At 39.7% G+C, this 12,979-nt stretch overlaps 1 protein-coding gene across 2 annotated transcripts in view; it reads left to right on the forward strand.

The window, feature by feature from the left end:
• The first annotated feature begins 4,514 nt into the window (after positions 1–4,514).
• LOC137123618 (voltage-dependent T-type calcium channel subunit alpha-1H-like) overlaps positions 4,515–12,979 on the forward strand; it is a 46,676-nt gene continuing 38,211 nt past the window's right edge. For both annotated transcript variants that reach the window (XM_067497645.1, XM_067497646.1), the window contains exons 1-2: positions 4,515–4,838; positions 6,944–7,214. In XM_067497645.1, the coding sequence (XP_067353746.1) occupies positions 6,968–7,214 (247 nt within the window). In that variant the 5' untranslated portion in view covers positions 4,515–4,838; positions 6,944–6,967. The remainder of the gene's footprint in view (positions 4,839–6,943; positions 7,215–12,979) is intronic.

Raw genomic sequence — 12,979 nt, forward strand, 5'->3', positions numbered from 1 at the left:
TACATTCAATTAGGGCTCTGCATCTTTCATCACTCATGTTGAGTTATGCAATATTTATGTATAAAATTTAATATGCAATCACATAGCCTGGAAAATTTAATTGACGTTTGTTTCAAACAATTCAAAGCCAGGCTGAAAACAATGTGGATAAAGCATGTTGATTTTAGAAAAAACACGACATTTCCTTCAGCACATAACCAAACTTTAAATCTCTGGCAATGCTACCAAGGGCTAATAATAGTAAAGATGTCAATTTTTTTTCCATCTAAATTTATTTTGTAGAGTGTAACGAGTACTTTAGCCTCCCAGAGCAAATACTGTGGGACTTTTATTTTCTGTCTAATGGAGTGTAAACATTAAGCAAAACATTCCCAGAAAATGATACAGAGGCCATATGTAGATATAAAAAAATTAACAGGAGAGCATTTAAGACTATTGCTCCCTGTAAGCTGTTTGCTCAGACCGAGTGTATACTGTAGTGCTAAATTTAGTTTCCAAAGCGGGATCCAGGGACTGCTGGGGGCCTTAAGGGAATTAGATGGAACCCCCCAGAAAAATGAGCAGTAGTTGAGATTCAGCGCTATTTTAAGATGCCAATTCTGCCCCTTCTACTCTCTGCCTTGTTACTATCACTTCAGTCTTCTACTGTAAAATACTAGTCTTTTCTTTTAAGCGAGAGTTCATTACATGCTACTTGTAATATAGATATAAATTAGTAATTGATTGGTAATACTGAACTTATACAATTAAAGTACCTGCACTATACTTATCTTTCCATTTTACAACACTAAGTATCACAACATTTCAAAGTGAAACTTTACTCCAAAATTGTGCATTATTATACAGCTAAACCCAGTAGCAACTTTCTATTTTACAATTCTGACCCAAAACAAACATTTTACAGTGTAACACACCTGGATGGTAACTTATGAAAGCACCAAACAATATATTCACCTTGGGTGCCTATAAAATTGCAAAATATTGGTAATGTGCTTGTGCCAAAAATAATAAACCCATAATATGTATATACAGTAGTTTCACTGTACATTACAACCCCAATTAAAAAAGTTGGGTGTTGAATAAAAATGAAAACATAATGGAATGATTTGCAAATCTCATCAACCCATATTTTATTCACAATAGAACATTAACAACATATCAGATGTTGAAACTGAGAAATGTTACCATTTCATGGAAAATATTAGCTAATTTTGAATTTGATGGCAGCAACACATCTCAAAAAAGTTGGAACAGGGGCAACAAAAGGCTGGAAAAGGTAAATGCTGCAAATCAAAAACAAATGGAGGAGCAACTAATAAGGTTAATTGGCAACAGGTCAGTAACATGACTGGGTATAAAAGGAGCATTTCAGAGAGGCAGAGCCAATTTCAGAAAAATGTTTCTCAATGTAAAACTGCGAAGACTTTGAAGATCTCACCATCTACAGTATATAATATCTTCAAAAGATTCAGGAAATCAGGAAGAATCTCTGTGAGCAAGGGACAAGGCCAAAGGTCAAAATTCGATGGACTCGATTTTCAGGCCCTCAGGTGGCACTGCATTAAAAACAGGCCTGATTCTCTACTGGACATCACTGCATGGGCTCAGGAACACTTCCAGAAATCACTGCTGTGCAATCAACAAATGTAAGTTAAAGCAGTATCATGCAAAGAAGATGCCATGTGTGAACACGATCCAGAAAAGCTGCTGTGTTCTTTGGGCCAAAGCTAATTTAAAATAGTCTGAGGCATAATGGAAAACTGTGGTCAGATGAATCAAAATTTGAAATTGTTTTTGGAAACCACAGATGCCCTGTCCTGCAGACTTAAGAGGAGAGGGACCATCCAGCTTGTTATCAATGAACAGCTCAAAAGCCTGCATCTCTTATGGTATGGGGGTGCATTAGTGCCTATGGTTTGGGCAGCTTAAACGTCTGGAAAGACACCACCAATGCTGAAATGTACATAGAAGTTTTAGAGCAACATATGCTCCCATCCAGTCAATGTCTCTTTCCGGGAAGACCTTGCATATTTCAGCAAGAAAATGCTAGACCACATACTGCATCCATCACAACAGCATGGCTTCAGAGGAGAAGAGTCTGGGTGCTGAACTGGCCTGCCTGCTGTCCAGACCTTTCACCAATGGAAAACATTTGCCAAAAAATCTGGCAACAAAGGCCCCGGACTGTTGAGCAGCTAGAATCCTGCATCAGACAAGAATGCTCCAGCAACTGGTCTCTTTACATTTACAGACAGTTGTTAAAAGAAGAGGGGATGCAAAAAATGGTAAACATCGCCCTGTTCCAAGTTTTTTCAGATGTGTTGCTGCGATCAAATTCAAAATTAGCTAATATTTCCAAATTGACACTTTTTTCTTACTATTTATCAATAGTTTGTACTTGTACTTGTTTATTGTCTTGGTCTGGTGGAAGCCTGTTTCATTTCTTCTCTACTTTTCATGTGGATAGCAGGAGTAACAAGCCAGAACAATTTCCCTATGGGATCAATAAAGTTGTTTGAATCTTGAATCTTAAATGTTCCATGAAGTGGTAAAATGTCTCAGTTTCAACATCTGATATGTTGTTTATGTTTTTTTTTTGTGTGTGATTAAAATATAGGTTGATGAGATTTGCAAATCATTGCATTCTGTTTTATTAAGGTTTAATGTTTTTTGAATTGGGGTTGTAGAGTAAGACTGTACTTCCAAAACTGCCACATTTACTCTCTAAGAATGTCAGGCCACCGGAAGTTTTAAAAGGAAATATCCTCAAATTTACAAAACCCCAAATAAGTATTTTTAGTTCCATTTCTATTTACCTTTGTTATGTAAGTGTGTAAGTGCACCGTCCATGTTTAAATGCTTAGATCTTGTACACAAGTCTCTTGAAATTAAAATGTTAGCATTTTTAATGCAGGATCAACACTTGTAATAGTGCATTTGTACATTTTTAAAAAAGTTTTAATGAGGTAAAGAATCTGAATATCTCAACCAACCCTGAAACCTAACAACATAAGCTGAGGTTAAGGTATTGTGTTGGAGATCTGTGACACCTTTGGGTTTGGTGAATCGACACGCCTGCTGAGTGTGACTGGGGAGCATCATGTCTTCTCTGACAGCAACATCCGCCCACACACTCATACTGTCCGGGGTCGCTGGCTGTGCGATAACCGCAAGGCAGAGAAAGAAAGAGGGATATTGGGATAGGGTTTGCTGTGAGGCAGAGGAGAGGGGACAAGTCACATGCTCTAACTCGCTCTGTCAGTGTCAAGTTATCGAATATTAAGAATAAAGCTGTCTAGTTAAAACTTTCAAAATAAAACTGTTATTGAAGAAAACAATAACATGACATCTGTGGCCCCCAAAGGTTTCAAAAATGCCAGATTTAATCCATGTAATTTGGGTCTACATATTTTTATTAATTATTAAGGTTTGTTACATATAATTACATTTCTTTGACTATTTCTTTATAAAGAAAATGGAAAAAAACACATTATTATTCTATCATAGGGGACTGTACAGTTCTTTCGGAAGTTTCTGAATTAGATTGCTTCTTTTGTCTACAGTCAAATACATATACATTTTTATAAAATAGAAAACAGAGAAAGTTCACATTTAAGAAACTGCTATAAAATTATTTTAGCTATTGTTTAAAAAATAAATTTAATCAACAAATATTCCTCAACAGTATTGTGTATTGATTGTTTGGAAATAATTCTATGAAAATCAACTAATCAACCTTTTCTAACTCTGGGCCATTGGATGGTTTCTGGGTCCCAGTGGGAACAGAGGGCTAACAAAAGTAGTTCCACACAGAAGTTATGAGAACAACCATGCTTAACGTAACTCCATACAGCATACAAAGAGTAGTTTAGGCCAACAACAGCAAATCAATATTTTTATTCAAGTGAAATTTTCTAATAAAATCTGAGAACCTAGCTGCCAATGTTTACTCACATAGTATTAATATGGTAGCCTGGGCTAGCCTTGTATCAGCTAATGGTGGCCGGTCGCCATGCAAAAAAAATCGCTCTTCCAGAGAACAAATTTTATTCGAATAACACTATTTAGTTGTTTTGTTTTCTTTTTTTCATACTACCAAAATGCCCGCACTTAGACCTCTAATAGAGTATCAAACTAATAATCTATTAGCTAATAGCCTCCATGGCTAACCACACCAAAGCTAGTCAAAATCTCTATGCTGATGCATTCACACCATGTTGCCAGAATGGGAAAACGGGAAATACTTCACTGCCGTGCTGGGGGCCTTTATCTTGGTTAGTGAGAGAAACATCCGGAATTAATTTTATTTTGTATTTTTTTTAAATAAAACCGTGTATAATATGTCTAAACTCTGTGAGTAGCTAGTCAACTGGAAGTAGTGTAAGTAAAGGGGGGGCTGTTTTTTTTAAACATATTAAGTAAAAAAAACCACTACATTCCGGGAGCATACTGTCTTATTTTGAAAATAATCCAAGTATCTCCGGTCTGCCTTTCCGTGGCTGGCTTGACTCAGCTCTCCCTCTCCCCGGTGCGCCTGAACTCCAGCACCTGACACCGCGGAGCGCGTCCAGCGGTAGCGGGGGACTCAGGCGCACGGGAAAAACGCGTGCTCTTTTTCTAACTTTACTTTTCCCGTTCATGTAAACTTCTGTGCCACATTCCGCTCTCATTTGTATTCCTTTTCGTCCTCCCGAGTGACGGACTGAGTTTGGATATAGGCAGGGGGAGGAGGCAGAGGACCAGGGGGCTGCTCTCAGATGGAGCACCGGGGCTCCGGGAGATTGGGGCGCACGGCGGACCCGGAGTAAGTGACGCTGGTGGATGGACGCTGTTCCTCGGTAAGGACTGGGGGCAAAGTTTTTGCCCTTTGTGCTACAGTGTACTTTTTTCCCCTCCAGTGTCCCGGGCACTGTGGCATTGAGAATGCCCATGGCACAATCGGAAATGTCCATATCCACTGATGTCGCTTTTTGCCAGTGTCGGTCTGTCTCCCACAAAAATGAAAAATAGATTCCAACAGACATTTGTAGGGTTCCTGTGCTACTATTTAATAAGTTAGTGGCCTTATACTTTATTGTAGGCCTATATATATATATATATATATATATATATATATATATATATATATATATATATATATATATATATATATTACATCATAGAGACCAATATGATAAAAATGTTGGGACTGTTTTTGAGATGCTTAGGTTTATAAAATTCTACAGGCTTAATTGGCTGTGCTTGTCGTGTTCATCTATTAGTCGAGTGCTCCGAGAGTCGAAAGAGATGCTACATCCTCATAGGTGTCGTCAGTATGTGATACTGCCTGGCCATCTGAAGGATGTACAATAAAGGCCTTTAAGTGAAAAATCAAAGTGTTGTTATAAATTATTGGTAAAGATACAATTTATGTGGACTTTTTTTGGGACGTGTGGACAGTATGAATGTAAACGTGAGATACTGGGTTTCTGAGGTCTCATAGAGGTATGAATATATTTTGTTCTTGACATTGGTTGAGCAGGAGGATTTAATCTCCACATGGCCTTTCTGTTAGCAAGTGAGGCACATAATGAGTTTTTCAAATGTTTTGAAAGGGCTCATCAGCAGGTTTTTAACTGTGCAGGAGAATAGCTTTTTTTTAAAATTTTCAATGCTTAGTTGATGTCTGCCCAACAGCCACTGTTGAATCACAACAAAAAGCCTTAAACTGTGCAGCCCTGGATTCCTCACACAGTCTAGGCTACGTGCCCATAATGAAAATACACAAGAAAGACGGATACTGGCAGATTCAATCTCATTATTTTTATTACACACACAAAGGTAGACTCCTCTCTATGCTGTGAACTTGCGTGCCAGCTCTCCTGTTGTCCTGTCACACAGTGCGCAAAGTATATATGGCTGCATAGAAGATTCTATTGTCCCAATTCTACTTTATGTTAGTTGTGCAGATAATCCAGCTTCTGTTCCAACTTAATAAAAAAATTGTTAGCTTTGGAATAAATTTGCCAGAAGCTCTGGGGATCAATAAGCAATGGAAAGAGCACACGGTGGACCAGTGGGGAGTGTTTGCTATTCGTGACAATGTGGACTGTGTCACATGCTCTGGCTCCCACCTTTTCAAGGCTAAGTCTACTGTAGACTACCCAATTAAGCAGAAAATTTGATTAAATTAAAAAAGAAGCCAAGACACGAATGTTCTGTTGTGATCTCACTTTTAATTTAAACAGAGATTATCATTCAATTTGACATTTCCTCCATGATATTCCCATGCTCCAAGACGTTCCAGTCAGTGCTTGAGCTTGAAGAAGTCCCTGTGTGACTAGCTCAAGGAAAAGTAATAATTCAGACAGCTACTGCATCACTAATCATCATGAGTGGAAATTTATTCTAAATGAAAAAGGAAATCGAAGAACTTAAAATATCAGTTGCTAACCCAACACTTCATTCTGTTGAGTGAAATATGAAATAGCCGTCTAACCTACCTTCTGTCAGTATGTCCAGATTGTTTAAAGCCAGTCTGGATTAAAAAGCATCAGCATTAATGGCCTTTTGTCATTACTGAACTGCTAGGATTACAATGAATGGGTCTAAGTGCTTCCTCTTGTCTGGACTGTCTATGTGTTTGCACCTTTGCTCACATGTGGTTCAGTCTGTTTAGATTCATGTAGATTTATGTTTTCTGCACCCACTGGCTGTGATTCCTCTCCTAAAGGTCGCTTATTGTTTCACAGGAAAACAGAGAAGGTTTTTTTCTTTTTCTGTGCTGCTTTGCTAGAGGGTAATGGGTCTTGTGGACAGCATGGCAGGGTTGACAGTCAGTGAAGCTCTGGTTCTCTGGCCAGCCACAAGGCAACACACAGCAGAAGCCCACACATTTAAACACACATATATCCATATGGTGGTATCCTGAGCAGTCTGCTGGTGCCCCTACACCCTCTTTTAGGTTCAGGCTGTTCCCAGCACGGCCATGACAGGCACCCAGGAGCCAGACTTGCATGAGCAGCACAGAGGACCAACGCAGGAGGAAGGGGAAGAGGAGGAGGGGGAGAAGGTGCATGTGTCAGTTGAGGGAGAGGAGAGGGAGCAGGACGGGGAGGAAGAGGAGGAGGAGGAACAGGAAGAGCTGCCGTACCCCTCATTGGCACCAGTGGTTCTTTTGGCTCTGACCCAAACAAGCCCGCCCCGCTCCTGGTGCCTTCGAGCTGTCTGCCACCCATATCCTTCATGCCAGGAGTGCACCTGAATCACTGTGAACATGTTTCTGTGTGTATGTGTGTCTTTGTGCATGTGAGAGTGTGTCTGGTTATAATGTGCGAGAGACACTGTCTGTTTGATTTTTGGCTCTGTACTTTCTCAAAGCCCTTGTACCTACAAGGAACCTAGTGCTAAGGTGTTTACTTTATATTTAAACACAAGGGAGACAAGAAGAAGGTTACTATTGTGCAAACCATTGTGTGTGTGTGTGTGTGTGTGTCTGTATGTGTGTATTTGGAACATCAGGTATTTCCTTGGACCTGCTAGCTGTAGGAAAGGATGGCTAGCATTTTTCCCTGATTGGAGGTTTCCATAGTGACAAGCCCTAATGAATCTCCAGGGTTACAGTTGCCTGTCAGTAGCATTGTTACTGCCCTCCATTTATACAGCAGTAGAAGTCACAAATAGTAAAAACTCACGTCACCTCCAGAGCCTCACTCTGCTTCTGTCTTCATTGTCTCATCATGTTTTCCCCTCCCTGTCTCTCACTCTCTTTCTCAACCTCTACCCACTTCTCTAGACATGAAGCTGTGAGTGTGTGGTGTGTAGCTATCAGTGCTGTAGTGTGTGTGAGCAGCTATGAATACTCCTAAGCATGCCTAAACGTCAGCAACACCTCGGGGATTTGTCAAGGCTTTCCAAATTGAATATTTTCCACTGCTTATGACTTCACATGTGCATGTGTGTGTCTGTTCCTCTGCTTGTGTGTGTGTATTTCCTTCGGTGCTTGTCAGTGCATGTGTGTGGGTATTTGCCACCGTCAGCACTCTGTGTACTCTATAAAATATAAATACATAATTGCTGAATAAATAAAATGTAAGTGGAAAAGAGAAAAAAATTACAAATGCCATGGACCTAGATATTCTGTAGCCTGCTGGGCTGTTACCATGGTCGCATCTCAGAACATTTTACGCTCACTGTGTCAGCACTAACTTAGTTGATGGACATGCAAACACATCATACACACACACAAATGGAAACACACACAAACACACACACACACACACACACACACACACACATACACACATACTAGCAAGTGAATGCCCTCACACGAATGAGGGAATCTCCCATGGAGAGGCTCTTTAGAGGAATCACCTGGTTGCTTGGCAACAGCGTAGCTCTGCCCCAATGGCACGCATACTTCCGCTTGCAGTCTCTGTTTGTTTTTGTATGTGCTTGTCTGTATTCCCTGCTGCTCGCATGTTCATACATCATGGCTAATGACATTATTGTCATGGTACTGTATGTATACACTGTACTCAGGGTGTGTGTGTGTGTGTGTGTGTGTGAAGGTCTGTGTGTGTTACTTAAAACAATATTTGGCGAAGTTATGTGTGTGGGTGTTATTCGACAGGGACATTGAAGTGAGTGTGCTGGGGGGCGGGGGGTGGGGGACAGTCCCCAGGAGCAGTCCCATTTTTCCTGAGGTGACCCCTTCTTCCTTCCCCTCCTTCTTGTCTATTTTGCAGATAGTACATTATTACAAATTAATTTCCTAGCTCTAACCTTCCATTTTCTCTCTCTTAGAAACAAAGTCACTTCGTGATTTCCTCTGTGCCATGTTTACAACATACTGTACATCTCTCCACCCAACAGTGCATTAATTTGTTTGGAACAAGAACAAGATTGGCTTTTGCTATTATATAACATTCTCCTGTATTACTTCCAAGCTATTTTGAGTTGTATTATTTCTTGTTTCTTTGGGAGTCCTCAGTGGTTAAGTGAGAAACAAGGTGCCTATTTGGTGAAGTGACGAACTTTCCTTGTGTAAGTCGTTCCACTCCTTTATTGTAACATATGTAACGAAAAGAAAAATGGGTGTGAGCACACACACATACCCACACAGACACACACATTCACACACTCACAGCGCATAACTTATTCAGCAGTGCATGAAACATTCAGAGCATTTCCTTTTGTTTAAAGATGAGAAAAACTGATTCTGTCACTCTTGTACAAGTACCTGCCTTACTTCTTATGGCTTCCCTCTCTTTTGTCTTTCTCTCATCCCTTTATACACAATTAGCATCAATCCCATGGCTTTTTACTCCTTTTCCTAAACAGCCTCTTAATTGGTTTGAGGTTTGTGTTCCAGGTGGGTGAGGTGGGGGGGCTACAGAGACAATATATAGGAGGGGGTCTAACTCAAAGTAGGGTAAGCTGTCAGAATCATTTCAGCCAATTAATGTGATTCTAACGAGCGTTTCTATGGTTACCAGCTGTCAGAGTCTTAGTGGTTGGAGCCAGTTGACAACTTGACAATAACTTAGTCTACCCTCATTTGAGACACTGTCTCCCTCTCTCTGGCCCAGAGCACTAAAACACACACACACACACACACACACACACACACACACACACACACACACACACACACACACACACACACACACACACACACACACACACACACACACACACACACAAGCTTAACTAGGTTATGATTAATCAAGTCTCTGTGTGCGAATGCCAAATGAAAGTGTGGGGCCCAGCAGCAAAGAGCACAAGGAAACTAGGGAGCAGGTTGCTCGCTGATATGAGATACACTTAAGTATTCCTATTCAAACACTCATATGTTTTTACACCAATGTCACTCTCAGGAAGGGCAGCCCTATAGGTTGCTGACGTCAAAATTTGTAATACATTATCATAATATATGTATTTATATGTCTAAATTGAAGTATCTCTTGGACTTTCAAGATGTCACATATACCTTTGGTTTGTGTCTTTTCCAGCATTACACTTTTAAGATGTCTCTTGAGCTCATAAGGCAGTTATAAAAAAATTGCAGACTCGGTTATAGAGTACAACAAAGTGTCAAACTAGTGCTAGTATCAGAGAAAATCAAGAAAACTGAGATTTGGGATGGATTAGGTTAAGGCCATCTTGTGCTGTAGAAATATAAATCTATCCATGTGATCCAGTTTATTTAAACTTGATTACTACTGAGTAGTGTAGAAACTATGCTCTTAGTGATGTCATACTCAAACATGAAATCGGGTACCCAAGCCCAGTGCTATGCTGAGTCAGAGTGCATATATAACTTCTATAATCAGAGTTAGCCTTGGACTTGGGTGATAAGCAAAGCAGGATGTTGGAAATGTGCTTTAAAACTAACATCACTTTTGGCAAGCGTGACCACAAACATTTCTGTCAGCAGAAGGTACAGAATAACATATGTGCAAGACTAGGCCTGCAAACTCTACCTACATTTGAAAAACATTTACTTTGTTAGGGAATGCCATGGCCCTAAAATTCTGAAACATCCTGTTCAAGTCTCAGTTGTGCAACAGCAGATGGGAATCTGGACTATAAAGAAAAATAAAGAGAACTCTAAACAATCTTTTGTCAACTAAAAAGTCACAGATGTGTTTAAAATACTCTTAGTGTTTATACAAATGAGTCAGAAGAGTCAAGGTACCAACTATTTAAAGTTACTGTATACGACATTTTTACATATTTTTTAAACAGAAATATGTTCCAATACTCATCTTAATGTGGAAAGGTGCAGGGGAAGCCTCCATTCACACAGACTCACTAAACAGCACTACAGATATTGACTTTTTACAAGTCTCACCCCTCTGAATAATCAGAGAAAACTGTGGAGCACATGGGGAGTGGGAAGAAAGAGAGCTGGGCAGGACAGAGAGGAGTATTTTGAGTCTCATGTTAGTAGTAGCTTAAGTTGCACATTGTAGCTTTAATTGCTTTCTAATGATTGTTGTAATTACATTAATTAAAACTAATTATACATAAGTCATAAGTATTGCTTTCCAAAATCTGGTCTCCAGTTTTTGAGAATTTTTAGACTTTTTATAAATAGGACTTTTTCAGATATATTATAAGTACAGCCCATGAACAAAACCTTTTCAAAGTCCTTTAGCTGAGAATGTTCAAGACCCAGCTTAACAGAACCAGTTACTAGTGACTTTTAATATTTCTTTCTAAAAAGCGGCAATTGTATATTTATTATTAAAAGATCTGGGCATAGTACCAGTAATGACCAAATTACTACTAGTTAATTATTAGTATTAATTTTGACGTGATAATGGCTCAGTGTGAAAGATTAGGCAATTGTGACACAGGCCATCAAAAAAACGTTGTTATGATTCATCCTCTGGGGATCATGGAATCTTTTTGGCAATCCGTGCAGTGGTTGTTGAGATCTTTCAGTGGTGAACGGATCAGCTGGCATTGTTGCCCACAAAGCCATGCCACAAGCAAGGAAAAAGAGTTAGCTAAGAAGTCCTTAATAAGGACTCAAGGGTTTCTGACTTTGTAATAAGCTAGAGGATTTGCAATTAAAAATGTTAGCAAGTTATTAGGCAAGAGCTTTTATAACAAGTCCACAGTAAATGATAATTAGCTGTTAATTAATGGGTTTGGTCCAAATTCTCTGCAGAGCATTTTCAGAAGTTAGGCAATCAGATGGTCCACTGGTGAGGTTTTCGTGGTAAACTTAAGAATTAGCTAAAAGCACCTCAGCAAATCTTAATCTGGAGGATGATACAGAAAAGGAAAGGGGATGTTTTTTACAACCTGGCAGGCCAAAAGTTGTTCTTTTGAGTGCTTTATACTGACCTATTAAGCTATAAGTTACAACTTCTAACCTTTTTTAAACGTGCCTTAAGAGAAAGTGGTACAACACTGGAGAATCTACAGCCTTGTCAGTCATGCATAAAAAAAATATCTGTCTTATTCAAGTGTCCAGACAGTCACTGTGGACTGTTAATCAACCTTTCATATGAAAATCTTCCCATGCACTGGGCTCAACATGTGTACCCCAACCAAGGGTGGAGGATGAGAGCAGAAAGATCAGGATGATGTGATCTGATATGATTTACAATGTCTGCCTGACCTTTATTACCTGTTTTGGCACTTGAGGAGAGAGAGTTGAACAAAGGGAGAGCATGGGAGATGCTGAAGAAAAAAAAGGGGGGGGGGGGGGGGGGGGGGGGGGATTGTGAAGATGAGAGTATGATGCAGTTAGGCAGAAGAGAAAAAGTGCAGCAGCCTTATAACATTTGCACTTGTTTTCACTTAAAAGCTTAAATTGTCAGGGTCTTAACCTCTCTATCATCTTTCTGTAACACGGAGCCTTTTATTACTTAGGCATCCGCTATTTTTCTTCACCTTATCTCTAATTGACCTTTCGTTTTGCCCCCTTTTCTTCTTTCTAACTGTATCTATACCTGTATCTCTCACCTTCTCTGTCACCCTGCCTCTCCATCCCTCTGATGATGTTAATTATTAAGTGTAGTTCCAGTTTATCTTTTGGCCGAGACTAAGATTTCTGACAGAGAGACAAAACTCTACCCTAGAGCAGTCATACGTGGAGATGGTAGAAACAGACGGGGAGGGCACTGAGCAAAAGCGGTTTGGAGAGAAATAAGAGTGATTGTGCACGGGAGTGGATGAGAAAGGCAAAAAAGATATGCAAAAATATTATACGGAATGAAGATGGGAAATTATACTGCACTATATAAAGAAGGAAGGAGAGACAGAGAGCAGGAGAAGCCGAGTGAAGAAAAAAATAAGTGGGCCAAAGAGAGGGAAAAAGGCTGTAGAGGAAAATGGGAGATGATAGAGGGAAAGGTTGAGAGTGAAAGGAGATACAGAAAAAGCAATGGAGAAAGTAAAACACAGGAGAGGACGTTCCTCTGTGTTTAATCGCTGATGTTGAATGATGGGCCAACTGTGGAAATACTCCTATCTAATCCAT

This window comes from Channa argus, chromosome 3, assembly GCF_033026475.1.
Source record: "Channa argus isolate prfri chromosome 3, Channa argus male v1.0, whole genome shotgun sequence".
Lineage (NCBI taxonomy): Eukaryota > Metazoa > Chordata > Actinopteri > Anabantiformes > Channidae > Channa > Channa argus.